Below are 18,727 nucleotides of genomic sequence, written 5' to 3'. Positions count from 1 at the left end.
TTTCATAGACCTGGCCTCATGTTTCCCTTGCAAAATCAGGCAACACATGGATTATTACCTGCAGTGAAGAAATATTGAATTCAAGCAGCAGAAAAGGGAAATGGTGCCACCCTGGAGAAGGGCCAAGAATAAGGTGAGAACTAGAAAAGATGCAATTGGAAATTGCAAGTGTGGTTGCCTCAAAGTCATGTGAGCTCGACTGATCTTCAAGCTTCCACCACTCCCCCATAGAACTCCACTGCACTAACTACACAAGTCAGAATCAGTGACATCACTGATGACATCACAGGACACCTCAATAGCACCACTCCCTCATTGAACTCAACTACTCAGAATCAATGACATCACTGATGACATCACTAATGACAGATTGTGTATCCGGAATACTATGAACAATGGGCTAGAACAGTGTTTCTCAACCTTTTTTCTGCATGGGCACACTTTTCATGTCCCAAAATCCATGGGCACACCAACATAATACGGGGGGGTGTAAATATCGTCACTGTCGGGAAGAAACCTTGTATCTCCAAGTTTCAAATTTGTAAGTTTCTTCGCAAAGTAAAGCCCTGCTTCATCATACAAGGCTGTCGCACAACAGTATTGAAAACAGCAGATCTACAAGCACACAACACCTCGCGGTGCGAGGCGTTGTGTGCTTGCAGATCGGCTGTTTTCACTAGTTTAAATCATTTTTAAAATGATAAATACAATACTGGCTTTCAAACAGTTTCAAGGGGCACACTTGACCCTTCTCAGGGGCACACCAAAGGTCCCCAGGCACTGTGGTTGAGAAACACTGGGCTAGAACAATAGTCTGGTTGACAGTAGGGCAACCACACTAATAATGTTTTCTTACCCCCTCTGGCAGCCAGGCTCTTAAGGCCCATTGCACATCACAGACAGATCTCTGGGACTGTATGTCAGTTCAACGAGTCTATTCACACAAGTGCATTGTGGAATGTATACCCTCTGTGTACACTTTCAAAGACTATTAATTTTCTTTATTTCCAACTGTATGATACATCAGCCTCTACAGTCTACAGTATAATTCTATATACCGTTGTTCCTAGTGATTTCAGATTATGTTCATATTGAGAGTAAATAGTTGTAAATAAATAAGTGTAAATACTGTTGCTTCAGTGAAATGCAACACCCTCACTGAGGATGGCAATAGATAGTTCTGATCAAGACCATAAGCCTTGCCGAGCCATGTGTCTCATGAGTCATAGTGCAAAATGAGTGCTCCCCGATCACTGACACAAACTTAAATGACTAGGATCCTAGAAATTAGTCAAATATATAATATAGTATATTTTCCAAGTAAATCTGACATGGAGTAGGCCCATGTTCATAGCTTGAAATAACCAGTTTTACATTTTCCATGCATTACATGTGGGAATGACAGCAAGTCTCTGATAAGAGTGTTTTTGTGCTAGGAGTTGGTCTATACTGTATGTGTGGGACACACATGCTTTTGCCATGTGGATTGCATCCTTTGGAGATCATAATGTCCGGCCCAGGCAAGACACATGGTGGGCCTGGAATAGACATAAAGGACGTATACCGCACCGTATTCTTGGCAGTACCATGGCATGAAAAACATTTAGGTATCAGCTATCAGGCTTTCCTTCAGATATTTTGGCCAAAAGGCCTGGCCAATTCCTCACACCCAGACAGTGTCACACCCAGGGACGTGCTGGCCATTGGGAAAAGCGGGACAACTCCCGAACGGCCGGTTCATTCCCGTCCGGTCCAGGCCGCCATTAGGAAAAAATAAAAAATAAAATGTCGTTCCATTTTGGGGGCTGGGCGGCCAACCAAGTAAATTGTCACTGTCGGGCAGAAACCTTGTATCTCCAAGTTTCAAATTTATAATTTTTTTCGCAAAGCAAAGCACTGCTTCAACATACAAGGCCGTCGCACAAAAGTAGTGAAAACAGCAGATATACAAGCTCACAACGCCTCGCGGTGCGAGGCGTTGTGTGCTTGTAGATCGTCTGTTTTCACTAGTTAGACCGTGTGTCCCTGGTCACACCTGAGAACCAACAGCACGCTCTCCCACACACTGCCAATTGATCTGCCCACGGAATCCACTCTGTCTGCACATTAACCTAATCCCTGCAAGCACTGAAAAAGCTTTTAAACCACGGAGGGGAGGTCGCCATGAAAGAGGAGATGAAGGAGCAAGAAAAGAAATTATGAAGGGGGTATTAGCCGACCAGTTGGAGGATGTGGTGGTGTTGATGGTGAGAGATAGGAGGATGCATGATACACTTACAGTTTACAATAATCCATGGCAACTAAATGTTGGGAGTCTTGGGACCTCCACCTTGGAGTTACTCAATTGGTATACTGTTTATTTTGCAGGGAAAATGTGACACAAGCTCATAGTCCAAAATATTTGACATACACGTGTAGCTGTTTACAGGTTGACTTGAGGCAGATCGCCCCCCGCCCCGCCTCCCCGTTTCACTCTCTGTCTCAACACTTGCTGGCACGAGAACAATTTCTGCATTGCAAGAGCGACCAAACTTTTCCTTGAGGATGGCTAGCCAGATTGTATGAATACTGACTAATAGCTATACAATACATGCAATACAATTAAGGCATTTAAATCGAAGAGAAAGAAAGAAATAAAGGGCAACTTCTAACAATTAACACTTTTCAGAACACATTTATTTATTTTGTTTCAGTTGAAACAATTAAAAGGTTATTCATTGCTTTGATTTATGAATGGAATGCTATGGGTAACATTTGGAATAGTATTGAAGCCTACATATGTACACAAAGGAAAACCCTTCGGCTTCCTACTGATTATATAAAAGAGTTTTAAAATTATCATCAAATGAAGACAGCAGTTTTAAGCTGGTATTGGCATGTATATTACAGTCAAACCTGGAAATGTAGGACATGTCAGCATCAATTTCAATTTGAGCGACCAAAATGGGAACATTACAGTTGTGAGTAAAGGGAAGAGTCCATGTGCACCAGCTCTCTTTAAATTTTGAGGTTTGCAACCCGCCAGATTTTGTTTTGCAAACAACAGCCACACACTGATGATTGCACGCGTCAGCCCAACAGGGCAACGCTGACCCCAGAGCTGCAGAGCTGACAACTAAATGGTAGGCAGTGGTTCTCAATATTTTCAGGCCGCGACCCCCAAAATGATCATATTTGAACTGACGAGCACAAAGAGTTGAGGCATTACATTTTGTGTAACGTGGTTTTATAGTGAAAATAGCAGATCTACATGCTCACAACGCTGAGGCGTTGTTCTGCTATTCACAATTTCTGCCTCTAATATTTGACATTTTGGCCAATGTAGAATTTGTCATTTTACAGGTATTAAAAGGGTCTTAAAACTCCTTAAATTTTCACTTTAGAAATGTGCAAATACCCTCTAACTTTGTTAGTTTGTTTACTGTTGAGTGAGGGAAAATAAATGTTTGCACACCAAGTTAATCTTCTGGGGACCCATCAAAATAATTTGGGGACCCACAGGTTGAGAACCACTGAGGTTGGGTCTTTAAACGACACAAATTTAGACTAGGTGCAGTCAAAGACTGACTGAACCATTTGCACCAAATGTTAAAATTCAACAGCCTAATAAATATAGAAAAGATTCTGTGGAATGCAGCATAATTGGCATCTATGAGGAATTATTGAAATTGTGAACCACAACAAGCTATTAAAATGTTACAGTCATTTTGCTGGTGATGCATTTTCTTGTGTGTAGCGCGATAGTTGTGAGTTTTAAACTCGCCATGTTATTTATGGGGTTGAAACATACAGTTCTTGTCCGGGCAGCTGTTCTCATCACTGGAAATTCATCACTGGAAAGACAGAGAGCTTCCCCAATTCAGATCAAAAAAGCTTGATGATGCTCTCTCGGGATTTGCCAACTCCGACCCATTTCACTGAAAACAGAAAATGATAAATAGGTAGTTTAGTTTAGTTTATTTGATCATCCTCACAGTACAAAATACATCAACAAAATCATATTATACATCAACAACATACATTGCAAATTGATAAACGGTTCCACTCCATACAAAAGCTTCTGGCATGTTTTCTAATCTATTTGAAAAACGTAAGATTAAACAAATAAAAATAAACACAGCCTTGCGGGTTCGAGACCTGAAACCAACGGCCTTTACTTTGTGTCACTCCCCATATCGCTCTCCCCATTTCCTGTCAACTTACTATACTATCAATAAAGGCATAAAAAGTCCCAAAATAAAGTGTAAAATAAAAATGTAAAATAAAACACAAAAATTAAGTATAGAAAAAGTAATTAAGTATATTATTCAACTAAATTAAACTTCAATATGAAGCATATTTAACTTTAATTATACAATTACTAGTCAATATAAAATACAAACATTTTATTTTTTAAACCTTTGAAAATGTTTGAGAGCTTTCACCAATATACAGTACATGCCCATAATAGGGACCCGACATTTTAAGTGTTTAAAAAACAACCAGGCCATATCAGCTGTATAATTGCAGAGACCAATCATTAAAAAAGTAAAATAATGATTTATCGGCCAAATTAATATATAGGTTGGTTTCTAAATGGATCACTATATTACTGCTGACCATTACTGTGGACCATGATCAACTTGCAGAGACTTCAAACATACTTGATAGGAAATTCAACACACAATATCATTGCATGGATTTTGGGACTTTGCTTTTAAGTGCATTTTAAAGCATGGATTGATTTGATAAGTCTAGCCGAAGATGGTCACTGGAGAAAGATTAATTTACGAAAACAAATCTAATGTTTGTGACATTAGATATGTCCAGTATTGAAGCAAACAAATAAACCCATTAATGGGAACGTGGTCCATGTTTATTTATGATACGTATGTATTGACGACGGTATGGTCTTTAATGTAACAGTACTACAGAAGATGCTCTCCACTTAAGCCAGTGTAGTTGTCAGTGGCCACTTTCAAGAACAGTCACGGCAGATATCATGCACCACTACTACACTATCTACATTTAAATCGCACGGCTACATCAACAACATCTTGGACCATTCAGATTTATGGGGTGAAAATTCTCATACACACCAACGACACACCATGGGATATTGTGATTAAATCAGAGCTAAGCTTTTCTGAGAGTGCAGTTTTCACCAACCTGGCAACTGCAGGAAATCCTCGATGAAGCGGATGTAGTTCTGAGCCTGGGAGGGCAGGTCATCAAAGCTCCGCGTGCCCTCTGTACTGCAACACCAGCCGGGTAACGTCTCATACGTCACAGATACCCGGGTCAAAACATCCATGTTGGCTGGAAGAGAAGCAGATTATAAATGGTGATAAAACATTTTGTAGCCTGTAATTTTCAATACTTTCAATACATGTCATTTTGTGTTTGGGGGTCCTTGACATGAAAAAGTTTGAGAACCACTGACATTGAAACACAAAAAAAAAAAAAAAAAAGACAAAAGACCTTACAAGGATTTAGAAGACACTTGCACAAATGTCCATGATTTTTCAAAAATAGCAGATCTACAAGCTCGGGGCCGCGCTGTGAGCTTGTACAGTAAATCTGCGTAATGATGCGTACCCGGCCTTAATGGGTTAAAAAAGAAAAACATCTCACCACATATCACATTGTGAGCTTGACGATCAGCTACTGTAACTCAATACGTTACAAATCTGACACCTTCAAAGTATTTAAAGATTGCCAGAATTAGAAAATTGTACATTGTATTACCATTGAAAATGTGTATTTCTGTGATGAATTCTGCATTCTATTGGATTAGTGTTCATTATATTCTTATATTCTATGTTCATTATTCCTTTTTATTAGGGCGTAGCATATTTATACCATATTTAGCCATTTAAGGGTGCATGATGAAACCCCAGGCTGATTTATCTGTACTTTGTAACCTGAACTGGAAAACAAACTACAAAATAAACCTAGGGTTTTCATCATGACTCTTTAAGTAGTTAAATATGCATCAGCTAAAAGTTTCCACATAAAGATTAATAGAGCTCATTAACACTAATCAAATACAATTCATAAAAGGCTGGATATTGTGGATAATTAACAAAACTATAGATTTTAAATGGTGTCTAAATCTAATGTACAATTTATTTCCTAATTCTGACAATTTTGTAATAATACAGAGAAGCCCGCCTTTAATGTATTCAGGTGCAACATACAATTTTACAAGGCCCATAAATCCTATTGCATACCAAAGGAACACTTTTATTCTAAGCATATTTAAGTGTGGTACATCTACATGAATCACAACCTTGACAAATATTGGAACATGATTTTGGATCCATATTGTCCATAAAAGAGAGCTTTCCCTGTACGGGTCTGAAACACTGAAACATGTAAATAGGAAGAACCCAATTAGGATCCGAGTGGACATAATGAGGAAGTGGCTCTTCAAAGTGAATCTTTTGTGTCATGTCCGATTCCACCAGCCTGCGGCAACATCAGATACATTTGGAGCATAACATCCTGACCAGCCCATTAAACAGAAGACGGCGCATTCAGCACAGCAAAATCATTCACAAACAAAACTCCATGTACATTTAGTGGCTGTGTGCTGCTGTAGAAGCTCACATTTTGCAGTAAATTGCAGACAGTTACTGGTGTTCACAATGCATTGTGATGCGACACATGAGCTTGACTGTAATGATCTGGTATTTTCACTGTTTTCTCGTTGAAATTTGACATTTCTCTACTATAATGACATACCCCAAATGGCAGAGAACTAGGTCTCTTTAAGAACTGCCTTGTGCCACACAATCCCCTCCCTAAATCAAATGCCCTTCCGCAAAATCTCCTCAACTCAAACGTGTCCTACTTTTCTACACTCTTGTCCCCATTGCAGTGACATTTCCCTTATATCAGATTGTCTACTAGAGCTACAGAGCTTACTTTGTTCTCCTTATTTCTGTCTGCTTATAACGACAGGGAAAGCTGACCATGCTTCAATGGCTGTACTAGAACTAAGAGCTTATTCTACGGTGGAAGTCATTCAGTGAGCACATCAACTAAATTCTTAAAATGGCAGCAACCGTTGCTCAAGTTAGACAGAAATTAGACTTACATTTATTGTATTATAAATAATTATTCAAAATGGACATATGCACATTTACTACCACGGTTCAAATATTCTAGATAGACCTACAGAGGTATTTCAAGTTCATGCCAGTTTGTCAAAAGAAATTAGGTCATTTCCATCCACATCTTGAAAATACAATAATTGGTGCCTTTATGTCATCTCACATTTACAACCATTTTGTGTTAAAATTTTTGTTGCAGTGATTTGTTTCAAATATTCACCCACTGTTGCCCCACTCCTTTCCTTCATTTCAAAACATTTTGTGCATCTGTGTTATTTACAGCTATAGTTTCTCATACAGGCCTGTATGTTAAAATAGTTTTTGAGACAGGTAAAAACTTAAAGGAAACAGAGTGCTCATGCATTTGCAGGGTTGGGTAGAATGGGTACCAAAATCCGTTTCCAACTTTAGGAACTGAAATCCAAAATGGGAAGCAACGGGTACCCATAAAAGTCATATAATTTCGGTTCTAATTCTCGGTTCCTGGAGGCGTGAATAACCGCTCATTAATGCAAACAAAGAAAGATACAACATCTGCAAGGATACATGCAGTCCTAAGTAAAGATCTGTCTCAGTGACTACGTCACATCAATAAAACAAACATGTCCACTGATGTTAACAGTGTGTAGTCCTTTCACTAAATGCATACAGTATAGCCTACTACTCTCTCTAGCACTCTAACACACTATTACCTATAGCTCTACTGGAGGTGCAAGTGAGATAATAACATTGCCACAACACAATAACTGTACATGCTTTCATATTGATGCCATGTCCACTCATTATTCTGACCACCAACCATGGTGTTAAAATATGCAGTCACTAAGTGCTAAAATAACTGTTCCCCATACTGATGAAAACACCTATGGTGCATGTACTGTATACATGTGCATACTTGTGCACGTGTAAAGAACAATTCATTTAAGGTTCCAGTAGCTTTTCTACATAGAATATTTAAACTAAGGTCTATTTATGTATTATTTATTTATTTTTATTTTCATGAAATGTTATTTTGCCTGTCTATCTGCATGGTAGAGTATTTTAAAACAATAGAACTTATACAATTGGAGTGGTTGTATGTGGCCTGCCTGCTCTTCTATCGAGACATCTGGATCTTGTTGGACATGATCCCGTTTCTAGTTTGACACGAGTTTTGACCTGAAGGTCAAAATTCTCCCCAGAGCAAGCAAGTAGTAGCTCAGTGGTAAGAAATTCAGCACTTGCTCAAGAGACCCGGGCTCAAATCCAGGATAGAGCAGTAAAGTTAAAATCTTTAGCAACAAGCAACTCAAAATGTTATTATCACAAATTGGTAAAACTACAACTGCTTTCCATTGTGTAGCCATGGAATACACATAAAAGGGACAATAGTTTTTTGGTCCATTTATAACGCCAGTATTATCCGAACTAAAAGTTCCAGCATTGTCTCCATCTCAAGTTTTACTAATATACTGAGCTTGTACTAGTAAGAATTGAGGTATTTTATCATCTAAACATTTGATCATTTGATTTGATATGTATTTTAACATTTTGTAATTGAAACAGGAAATCAATAAGCAGAACGAAATGGATAAAAGCCAGACGATACGCATCCATCATTCTTGTATTCTTTCTAAAGATCATTTGCTTTTCATCACAGCACAATAAAGTTAAGACCGGGGTAGTGAGAGACAACATGCAACACGACCTGACATGAGTCTTGAAAGGGATTAAAACCACTGACATCACAACTGGGCTTGTGCATATTGTCGTTGTCGGGTGGAAACCTTGATCTCCAAGTTTAAAATGTGTACGTTCTTTCGCAAAGTAAAGCCCTGCTTCATCATACAAGGCCGTAGCACGAAAGTAGTGATCTACAAGGTGCGAGGCGTTGTGTGCTTGTAGATTGGCTATTTTCATTAGTTTAAATTATTTTTAAAATGATGAATGCAAAACAAACGGTTTTGGACATACAAGGTTTCCACCCGACAACGACGATATACTACATTATACACATAGTCAGTCACATGCCAATAAAATGTTTATGCAACTACTAGACCAAACCATGACTGTTACACCTCTTCATGATAAATGTATTACTTACCAGGAAAGCTGGGAAGGGGTTTGCCATCTACAGTGTAGGCCACACCCACTTTGATCTCAGGCAGCGTGTCCAGAATGTCGAGCTTTGTTAAAGCGATGCTGGAACACAGAAACAGAAACATCACATTTTTGGCACTGAGATCACTGTAGTTGTAGGCAATGACATAAATGATGCATCATAGAATGGTGAATGGTGTTCCAACTCCTTTATGAGGAGAAAAATAAGCCACTCCCTTCAGGATGTAGGTTCAAACAAAATAAACTTTTTATCTATAAAAAAAACATGCTGCAGTTTCAATTCACCATTCAAATCAGTCAAGCTGACTTATCACTTACGCAGAGAAACCGTTGACCATGTGCGCATATCGGACTAGGATGAGGTCCAGCCAACCACACCGCCGCCTGCGGCCGGTGGTGACACCAAACTCCCTCCCCTTGCTCTGCAACAGATCCCCGGTTTCCTGAATTGTAGAAGACAACGCAACACAGTCAGCCGTGAGCATCAATCAATGGGACTGGAGTAATTGATTGATATTAAAGCTGCAATCCGGAACTTATGAATGAAACTTTATTTTAAACCATCTGTGTGGTAGAGTATGTTAATGAAATATGACAAGTACATCTGCAGTGGTTGAAGGCGGTCTCTCTAATCTTCCATTGAGAAATGTAGACACTGATGTCGGCTAGGAGTCTAGGACACTACCTGGATGACAAGTAGCCCTGCCTGAAGCTCAATGATTGAATATCTACCCTGGCCAAGCAGGGATTCCCTCTTGAAAGAGGCGTAAATGTTACTCTAATTGGAACTGTGAAACCTAGGTTTCCCCATGTGTCACAGTAAAATTACTTCTGTCTGTTGGGAGAGGACATAACACTTACAGATTGCATTTTTAAATAGATAATTCTGAGTTTTGAAACACCATGCATAAATATGCAAATGAATATTAGGTCAGAAATGTATAGTACCGCTAAAATGATGATGCCATGTCAGACCTACGACCTGGGCAGCTTCACAGCCCAGACCAGAAATAACCATATTTAAACATCAACAACCCCATGTCCCCATCTACAGACATTGACTGAGTGGTTTTGTGTATTGAGCGTTATGTGTTAAATTGAGACATTTTGTGTTCAAATATTAATATGATAATGGAAAACAAGGCAGGAGTAACAGCAAGGTCTTGAGACTTGCACAAGGCCACACGCGACAACAACACTTGTCCAATTTTGGAACACAAAAAAGCTTATCACCCGTTTTTAAATTGCATGTATGCAGGATGTTGAGAGAAATAAAACATGCGCTTCCCTGTCCCCAGCCTTCAGATCCCATGCTCTTTTCTCACTCCAGATGGCCTAACATCCTAAAGGGAAACAGGCATTCCCCTTTGCTTCCACTAATCTGTCATAATTTGCCTGATTCATTTGATTACCCTCTCCTTCCTCCTTCACACTCTAGACCAAAGAGTAAACCTGATTTGAGTGGGACCTTTCTCCGTTAGAATGTAGGCACGAGTCAGGCATCAATCACTTAAGCCGTATATACACAATATACTTTGCTGTACTACGAATAACGAAAATAGCATTTCTAGTTCAGAATGTGTCACGATGTGATATGTGACCTTTTATAATATCATTGCCTATAATGATATGCCCACATTGAAGACAGATTGAAAGTGGTTAATGAACGGACACTCTACTCACATTGTCCTGCTCTGTGGGGAATGCCCCGACGCCCACCCGGGTGGTGTAAGCTTTGACTACACCATACACTCTGCCCACATGGGAGGGTGGCACACCTAGCCCAGTACATACTCCTCCCACGGTGCAGTTTGAGGACGTCACAAAAGGATAAGTCCCTGAGAGAGAGAGAGAGAGAGAGAGAAAAAAGGGCACAATCTTAATGTTAAAGCAATTCAGTCAAATGCAGTTTAATGTTTGCAGGGTAACATGTCATTAGGTCAAATACCCTTTGGATCGACCACCAAACTCCAACCCAAACCCTAACCTCAGTAAAACTATGCCTAACCCTAACCCTAAACCTAACCTCAGTAACCGTGACGCGGGTGATTATCTAACCTGCCGACGCTGTTGACCCAACGGGAGTTCGACCTATGGGGCAGTCTCCATTTGCGGCTCTGCGCCACCATAAAATGACAAGTAATAATTAAGTAATAACAGTTGGGCAAACAAAGAGATTAATTATTACATTTTAAGAATGTCCAGTGGCTGGCCCAGGCCAGAACAACCGACGGTTCGTTCATTATATGGATCATTTATTATATTATACATTTTCCTGGCTCGAGAGGCTACTCACTTTGCGAGTGATCCATTTTAGAGAGGACAGAGAAATGTGTCTGTGTGCATGCATGCATTTGTGTTTACAAATTACTGGATTATAAGCGGCCTCTAGATCAGATCCAAGCAGTAAATAGAAACCAGGCGTAACACGTGCATGTTTATTTATCTCTGTTGGCACGACATCTCCCTGCCCCACCCAAACAAATAGATAGAGATGGAGAGAAAGATAGATAGAGCGAGATTACACATTATGTTCTCACCAAAGTCGATATCGAGGAGGGCAGCATTGGCCCCCTCCACCAGGATCTTCTTACTGGGTCCAGTAAGAGCTTTGTGCATGAAGTACACTCCATCGGTCACTAGAGGACGCAATTTCTCAGCATAGACCTGTAGAAAACAGCAGAACCCTTCCATAAGTAAATGTTGGATTTAAAACATGGCCGTCACATTTCAAGTGAAAATGAATGAGCGTTTATTTCCACCGACATTTATATTTTCGAGGGAGGTGATGAACGGACAGAGAAAGGGAAGTCTGGTATCCCCAGGGGCTGATACAACAGGTCCAATTAGTCAAAGAAAAGTGCCACGGACCGTGCGCTGAACTGTCATTGTGAGAGACTTCACTGTCGTGTAATAAGACAATGGAAATGTGATAAACAAATGATCACCAAGGACATTCAGTTGCCCTTGGACTTCGCCCAAATGTGCAGCAACACATCACCATGGTTCATTTCATTTGCTATATCGAAAAATACCAGTAAGACATAGACTATACTAGTAAAACTTAATATTGATAATATAGGAATCTCCATATATGGGTATAAAATGTATGTTAATTAGTTAAGTCAAGCAGGGTTTGATGCAGGGGGATCTCCATATATGGATATAAGGGGTCTTTCATTAATATCCATACATATATGGACTTAATATTAACGGAAGGTAGGGTGTAAATCAGAGTAAAGCAGGCTTTTGGGCCAGTTAGGTCCTGGGATTGATGACATCAGAAAGTGGAACAGGAAGTGATGTCACAGTGACAGTATGGATATCCAGGGTTTGATCATTGATGAGGTGATGTAACGTGACATCACTTCCGTTACAGAAGGACAAGCTACGACATTTCTCATGGTACACTGTGACCTTCGGTCGCAATAAGGACTTGAAAACATCTCATGTCCAGGGATATTTAGCTGGCTTATTTATTTTGTGTGAAAATGTTAAAGCTCTATATTCAGATAGTAATCATTGCTACAGAGTGCTTGTTCAGTAACAGGGGTCTCTCCCGCCCTTTAATAAATATAAAATACATTTTCAGGTGGGTTGCCAATTTATCAGTAGAGAATACCCATTTATCAGCTTCAAATTTCCAGTGTGTTCCAGTTCCAATTTTTTGAGTTTGGAGTTCCTTCTCCCGATTGGATAAAATTGGTATCTCAACCTGAAAATGCATTCACTGTTTACTAATGACCTGGAGAGACATGGAAACCCCCGTTACTGAACAAACACTCTCTATAGCAATGATTGCTCATAGAATATAGAGCGATTTAACACTTTAACAAAAAGACTAGATGTTACCGATCAATCGGCAATGGATCGGATCGGGCCGATCAAAGCGTGATCGGCGATAATCGGTGGTTTAGATCAAAAGGTAAATTCACCGATCCGATCTGATCGGTGCATCCGATCAACCAGCCGTTCAGTATGCCCACTTGAGGCCATTTTGGGGTATTGATTTCCATAGTGATGAAGGAATAATTAGTTACTGCTATGATCATAAATACATAGTAATGCTGGTAAATAACTATAAGGCAAATATATAAATGAATTCATGAGTGAATTAATTAATTAAAGTTAAAACATTAACATTTAGAAAATATAAATAATATATAAATAATAACTTGATCGGATCGGTGATTGATCGGTATCGGGTGATCAAACTTTTGTGATCGGTGCTCGGTGATCGGTTCCAAAAAACCTGATCGGACCATCCCTAAATAAAAGACCATTGATTCGTAATTGTTACAGACCACTGCAAAAAAAAAAAAAAAAAAGAAAAGAAAAAGAAAAACTAGAAATCGCAACACTCTCAATTGACCAGGTACAGGTCGGTGCATGCCGGATGATTGTGTTTTAAGAGATTCAACTTGTCCAATCACACGCGACACGTTTTGGCCTATAGTGAGTATTAGTGACATACCCAAATAGGACGGCAGATTGAAATAGATTTGTTGGGTTATAGAATTGGCCTCTGTATTGGGATGCAGATGAAGTTCTGACATAGTAAATTAAAATGCACAACTTTTTGTACAGTTGTGCTACAATAATGTGGTTGTCACAATATCCCAAGGCACGCCTGGAGTGTCTCACAGCATACATCTGTATCTCCTCTGATTTCTTGCTGTGTTCTCTACTGTATTTCAAACAGGGAGAATAGCGTCCACTCTTTTACAGGTGCAGGGAAAGATAGAAATCACATGCTGAGCTGCGCTCACCTTCAGCTGCTGCAGCTCACCGTCTATGTCCACATTCAGATTAGGGTACATTGTCAGGAAGTGCTCAGCCAACACACGGAACCTGCATTAACAAAAAAAAAGGACTGGGTCTAAGCAATCTGCCATTCAAGATAAGAACTCATACTTCCTGCTAAGCACAAAAGTGGTTACAGTATCGTGTTCCACAAGTATTTGTCCTTCAATTGTTTCGAAATGTTGCATACTCTACACAAGCTGCATACTGCACACAATTATTTCTATTTTCCACGATGTCTAAGTCTCCAGTTCGATCTCATCTCTACACTAGTATGTACCCTGTCTTAAAAGTACAAAGTAATTCTAAAAACAACATACAAATATATAATTCAGGCATATTCAATATATTTGGCCGAACCCAACAATCACTATAAAATCAACACACTCACTTCTCCTCGAAGACCTTGAAGTCAGAAACAAGGTCACAGACTCTCAGACCGTTCCGAGCTGCTTTCGAGGAGTAGGCGGGGCCAATGCCCTTCTTGGTGGTTCCCAAACTGGATCAAAAACAACAAAAAAGGGACACAAAAGTTATAATCAGCATATTCAGCACCAGTGCACACTTGTCAAGATTTAGCTTAGGTTTAATGAAAACAAAAAACTAACTACACACAGGGTTCCCCCACATCTTTACCAATTAATTTCCAAAACTTTACCAAAACCTTTCCAGAATATTTAACCCGATTTCCAGGACTATATAACAATAATTCAGCTCAATAACGAGTCGCTTACTCCTATGTGCAATGCCCAAAGACAGGTAGTGTATGCCAGTGGTTCTCAACCTTTTCAGGCCGTGTCCCCCAAAATAATCATATTTGAACTGGGGACCCGGCACCCTGACGAGCACTAAGACTCAGAGTAGAGGAATTTTGTAGAACACGGTTTTAATGTGAAAACGCCTCGCAGCACAAGGCGTTGTGAGCATGTAGATCTGCTATTTTCACAATTTCTACCTCTAATATTTGACAATTTGGCCAATGTTGAATTTGTCATTTCAGAGGTATTAACAAAATCAACAACCAAAGACAATGCATAACTATTTTTTCCAGGACCTTCCAGGACCCTCGATCAATTCCAAAACTTTTCCAGTACTGGAAAAACATTTTTCTAATTTCAAAATATTTCCAGGACTTTCATGACCGTGGGAACCCTGTACACAACTTGTTCTACTCATGTAGGAAAGTGAAGATCCAGACATACCTGAACCCTAGTATCTCTATTCTAGGGCTAACATTCGACAAAAACAGATCTACAAGTTCACAATGCATCGCAACGCGTTGAGCTTGTACATTGGCCATTTTTTTTTTTTAGTTTTTTTTTTAGATGGCCTAGTATTGAGCGTTTGGAAATTGGTCCAGGCTTGGTCAGCTAAGTATAAGTGGTTATGTTTTAACAGTAACAGGCTTACTTTTTTCCTCCCTGTTGCTGTCTCTGTTGTTCCTGGATCCCATCCACAGCTTGGTGGAAGTTGAACACTGGGGAAGGAAAATCAACCGCCCATCAGAAAAAAAAGTAACTGCCATTGTGACAAAGAACGAGTATGAAGTGGGCATTGTGGACATAGACTTAAGTCGAGAGCTGCTGAAGCTGATTTGAAGTTAATGTCCCTAGCATGCTCCAAGTAGGCTTAACATATACAGTGTAATCTTTACCATGGACCTTTGACCAAGTTTTATCCTCGTTTAAACTGTACTATTGTGTGTGTGTGTGTGTGTGTGTGTGTGTGAGAAAGAGAGAGGCTTTGCGAGGGGGTTCCTCTTATGCAATATTTATTTATATTGAAACTGGCCCCTTTTTCCTCATCACATGATGTGGAGTCTGCAAGAGTTTCCTAACATTTGAGATATGAAGGGCCATACAAATAAATCTTACCAATGTGAGCACGATCAGAAATCTTTAACCTCTCCTCCCATCCTTGCAGCCCTGGTCAAGAAAAAAAAAAACGTTTTCAAATATTTATTCCAAATGACTTAATAAACTAAACAATTAACAACAGCACGGCATATTGGCATATTGATGGTTTCCATTTAATCACCCGTAGCGTACCTTTGCCTTTCTGCAGGTTCTTTTCGGCCTCGTCAAAGAGACCAGGTAAGTGTATCACCACCCCATTACCTGTGTTACGGTCAGAGAAAATACATTACTGAAGCAGACTGCTACAAACAATTATGTACGTATATAGTTTATGCTCTCCTCACACAAATGGTTGCGTAAGGGTCCATTTAATTGGTTCCATTAGAACAGGGGTTCTCAACCTGTGGGTCGGGACTCGGGGGACCACTAGGGGGGTCTCCAAATTATTTTGGGGGTCCCCAGATGATTAGCTTAATGTGTAACATTGTTTTCTCTCTCAACAGTAAACAAACCAACATAAGGTTTAAGTGTATAGAGGGTATCTGCACATTTCTAAAGTGACAATAATTTTGAAGGTTTTTTTAATACCTCTAAAATGACAAATGAAACATTGTCCAACCGGTTAATATTAGAGACAAATACTTGTGAAAATAGTCGATCTACATGCTCACAATGCCTGCTATTTTCACAATAGAACCATCTTATACAAAATGTAATGCCTCAACTCTTAGTGCCTTGCCAGGCTGGGTGGTTCCCAGTTAAAATATGATTATTTTGGGGGTCGCGGCCTGAAAAGGTTGAGAACCACTGCATTAGAACACTCTCCGGGTTAAATTAGCTCTGACAATTTTAACTGTGTACTGCCGTACAATCAAGGTCACACACTGCACAGCGTGACACTGACACAGGGCAGAGAAATCCAAGGGACTTCCTCCTCCCTGAGCCACTAGAACAAAGGCAGCTGTGAAAGAGTTTTTTGTGACAAGCAGCGTGACATACCGATGAAGGACACTGCCTTCTTGTTGAGCACGCCACTTGGCAGCAGGTGGAAGTCATACTCCACAGAGTCCACCACCACGGTGTGCCCTGCATTGTTGCCGCCCTGGACGCAAAACGTTGAAGTAATATGCAATTGAATTAGTGACAACGTAAATACCAGCACCATTCAAAAAGGGGGAAGCAAGCCATCACGAGACAATTAACTCTGTAGAAACCTGAAGCTGCAGTCTGTGACTTTTATATAGCCTACTACCTCTGGGATTTGAAGTGAAGCCTGATTTGTCACCCGGTAGTTTTCCTACTAGACACTACAGACTTCTCATTGGAGGAGTAGGGAAACCACCTCCAAACACTGGAGATGTGCCAGGTTCTGTTGGGTGTTAACATACGGTACAGTACACTGTATGGTATGTATGGTACAGTCTGTACCATACATATTGGTTAAACTTAACGTTTCATTCAATAAAACAGGTAACATGGCAAGTTTGTTTAAATACAAATAATGATCTGCCATCTTGCTGAATGTATTTGATCACACTAGTTACCACCCTGCCGCTTTAAAGTTGAAAAAGTTCCATCGCATCAGTGCTGGGGCTGCTCTAATAAGGCCTTGTTGCACAGATCAGATGAGACTCTGTTATTGTTATATAGATCCCTCACGTGCTGTCATCATCATAAACATGGGCTCTTCTCACCTCACCATCTGGACAACAACCTGCTTTCACACCTTATAAAGATCAAACGTCCACGCACGCAGGAACTCATGCACGCACGCACTCGCACACATTCACTACTAGGAAATATATAGCCGTGTTTGTATTTCATCGTACGGCCGTGTAGCTGTACTAGCTCGCCGAAAATAGCAGACGTACAAGCTCACGCCGCGTGAGCGACCCTGTCGTACGACATGGTATAACAACACACACACACACACACACACACACACACACACACACACACACACAGGGCCATTTTGTATCCAGGTCGCTAGTGTTAGAGCCCTGCCACATACACACACAACATGAATATTAACTCTCTAGTCTCTAGTCTTCTAATAGCCGACATTTTGGATACAGTTACCAGACCGTGCCTGACAGATACATACATTGTATCGGTATTTTTTGCTCTTGTTGTTACCTGACACCTGCATACGATGTCCGCGTCCATGGCGAGCAGGTCGACCACTTTCCCCTTGCCCTCGTCCCCCCACTGCGCGCCGAGGACCACCGTCACTTTGTTGCGAGGCTCCCTGGGCACGCGGAGGGCCTCCTGCTCCTCCCGCGGCCGCTTCGTGGCCGGCTCGCCGTTCAGGGCAGCGCTCTGCTGGCCGTTGGACATGGTGCTGGATGCCATGCTGTCTGCTGCCTCCGCTGTGTGTTTCTGCTGTTCAGTGTGGCGCTGCCGCCGGAAAGTGCTTTTAGCGCGGTTCTGTACCGTCAGAGGAAGTGCATGTCTGACTTCTACCAGCAGGTGTCGCTGTGTTCTTCTGAATATTCTTTTTTGTGACCAACCCCCCTTTTCCCCGTGCCACGGGTTCCCAAACACTGGGTCGGGACCCATTTGTGGGTCGTAGACACATTTTATGGGCCTTAATTAAAAATAAATAATAAAAAAACATTACCAAAAAAAGTTAAAGAATCACGAATTAATATGATTTTCTTCAGTAATTTCGTAAAGAAATCAAAACAAAATCTAAGAAATTCCATAAATTAGAAAACCAAGGAACTATAGAAGTAGTGAAAATAGCTGATCCACACTAGTTTGGGTCAATTTCTCTTTTGGGTCATGGGCTAAAAAGTTTGGGAACCACTATATAAAGTGTGGTTCCTGTGGATCTCCTTTTAGTTGACCTTGAACCAGTGATTTGTGCTG

The 18,727-nt window shown here is 40.4% G+C and overlaps 1 protein-coding gene across 1 annotated transcript; it reads right to left on the bottom strand.

Moving 5' to 3' along the window:
* Positions 1-2,654: 2,654 nt before the first annotated feature.
* Positions 2,655-18,257, bottom strand: adssl (adenylosuccinate synthase, like). Its single transcript, XM_080748503.1, has 13 exons — positions 17,993-18,257; positions 16,856-16,958; positions 16,049-16,117; positions 15,875-15,925; positions 15,411-15,477; positions 14,392-14,499; positions 13,967-14,048; positions 11,738-11,864; positions 10,881-11,035; positions 9,516-9,640; positions 9,181-9,278; positions 5,149-5,298; positions 2,655-3,917 (listed from the first exon to the last, which is right to left on the bottom strand). The coding sequence occupies exons 1-13, from the start codon at positions 18,206-18,208 to the stop codon at positions 3,865-3,867; spliced, it is 1,404 nt and encodes a 467-aa protein (XP_080604629.1). The 5' UTR covers positions 18,209-18,257; the 3' UTR covers positions 2,655-3,864.
* Positions 18,258-18,727: the final 470 nt, after the last annotated feature.

The sequence above is a fragment of the Nannobrachium achirus genome (assembly GCF_963921795.1).
Source record: "Nannobrachium achirus genome assembly, chromosome: 19".
Taxonomy (NCBI): domain Eukaryota; kingdom Metazoa; phylum Chordata; class Actinopteri; order Myctophiformes; family Myctophidae; genus Nannobrachium; species Nannobrachium achirus.
The sequence above is the reverse complement of the archived record's forward strand: the minus strand, read 5'-3'. Positions and strand labels throughout refer to the sequence as shown.

What these genes read in the sequence shown, in the direction of transcription:
- adssl (XM_080748503.1), bottom strand. Translation starts at nt 18,208, where the DNA reads ATGGCATCCAGCACCATGTCCAACGGCCAGCAGAGCGCTGCCCTGAAC. An exon ending in CCTCCTCGATATCGACTTTG is followed by an intron (nt 11,036 to 11,737) that starts GTGAGAACATAA and finishes TCTCTCTCTCAG; the next exon opens with GGACTTATCCTTTTGTGACG. An exon ending in ACCCCTTCCCAGCTTTCCTG is followed by an intron (nt 5,299 to 9,180) that starts GTAAGTAATACA and finishes CTTCTCTTCCAG; the next exon opens with CCAACATGGATGTTTTGACC.